The 1,232-nt window shown below is 35.7% G+C and overlaps 1 protein-coding gene across 1 annotated transcript; it reads right to left on the bottom strand.

The window, feature by feature from the left end:
- Positions 1–8: 8 nt before the first annotated feature.
- LOC100950085 (taste receptor type 2 member 10-like) lies at positions 9–659 on the bottom strand (the record flags this gene model as incomplete). The annotated part of the gene is made up of 1 exon (XM_003803912.2): positions 9–659. A coding segment is annotated over exon 1 (651 nt), but the record flags the coding sequence as incomplete, so codon positions are not given.
- Between the last annotated feature and the right edge of the window lie 573 nt (positions 660–1,232).

The following is a 1,232-nucleotide window of genomic DNA, read 5'->3' on the forward strand; positions in this document are numbered from 1 at the left end:
GTGCTGGGGTCTCTGAATCCTGTGCTGTTCAATTGCATCTTCCTGTTGTGTCTCCAAAGGGAAATGATTAATAGGAAGCATGGAATTAATGATAGTGTGAAGAAGAAGATGACTCCGACATTTAGCCAAAGGTTTTGAATAAAGAGTTCATTTTTATGCATGTTGAATAGCCAGGTTGTGTTTCTGCTCTTCATTTTATTATCATTAAAGTACTTCATGACTTGTGGAAGTATAATTAACAATAAAATAAGCAAGAATCCCATCAGAAGAAGAAGAATTCTACCAATTCTCATTTTCAACCAGAGGAATATGTAGTGGGGAAAGTTTGCTATCTTCAGGAAATAGAAGATGCTGAGGCTGCTGGCAAAACAGACACTGGATTGATTAATAATTAGCCACATGTAACTACTATATTCAAAGTGGTTAATAGAGTAATAGATATCTGGAGACAATATGTGCATTAATCCTTGTATGATTATCATCCCTATCAGACAAATTCTAGAAATTGCTAAGCCAGTGAGAATAAAGCCAAGAATAGTGAGCTTATTCCTGACACAGTCAATGCAGTACACAAGTGCAATAAACCCGTTCCCTAAAACTCCCAGGATGGACTCAATAATTGCAACAGAAAGGAAGATGCCTTCTACTACACTTAGCATATCTGCCGATCCTTAGTTTAGATTCTGTTACATCTATTTTAGATTACCTGCTGCAGAAAAGACATGTATTGCTTGCTCAATGGAAGAGTGATTTTCTTTTCTTTCGTTACAAAGTCTTAAAGTGCCCTGGCATGCCTTGTGATAGAATCAGCAATTCTTCTTGGACACCCCTCTGCTTATACCTACAAAACATAGCAAATTTAGGAAACATGTGTTCAGACTGAATGCTGCTGACAATTTGTTAAAATGCAAATGAAAGTATCTGTTTTATAGATTTTACTTGTCTTCCTTAGACTACTTTGCATTCATTAAATCGAATTATACGGAAAGGATGTCAAGCATGTTTGAACAGGATACAAAACACCAGAGAAATGAAAACTAGAGTTCATATTTTTCAAACTCAACTCATCCTCATGTATATTGTTTACAATCAGAGCTTGTGTACATAAATGCAAAGGACCATATAGTGGGAGTGAATAATCTTAGCCATTGTGCAACCTTCCTGGGAATGTATAATTTAATTTTTCCTTAAAATTTCACTGCAACACTGGGTATGGTAAATTTGACCACTTT

This window comes from Otolemur garnettii, unplaced genomic scaffold, assembly GCF_000181295.1.
Source record: "Otolemur garnettii isolate 467f Iridium unplaced genomic scaffold, OtoGar3 scaffold05464, whole genome shotgun sequence".
Taxonomy (NCBI): Eukaryota; Metazoa; Chordata; class Mammalia; order Primates; family Galagidae; genus Otolemur; species Otolemur garnettii.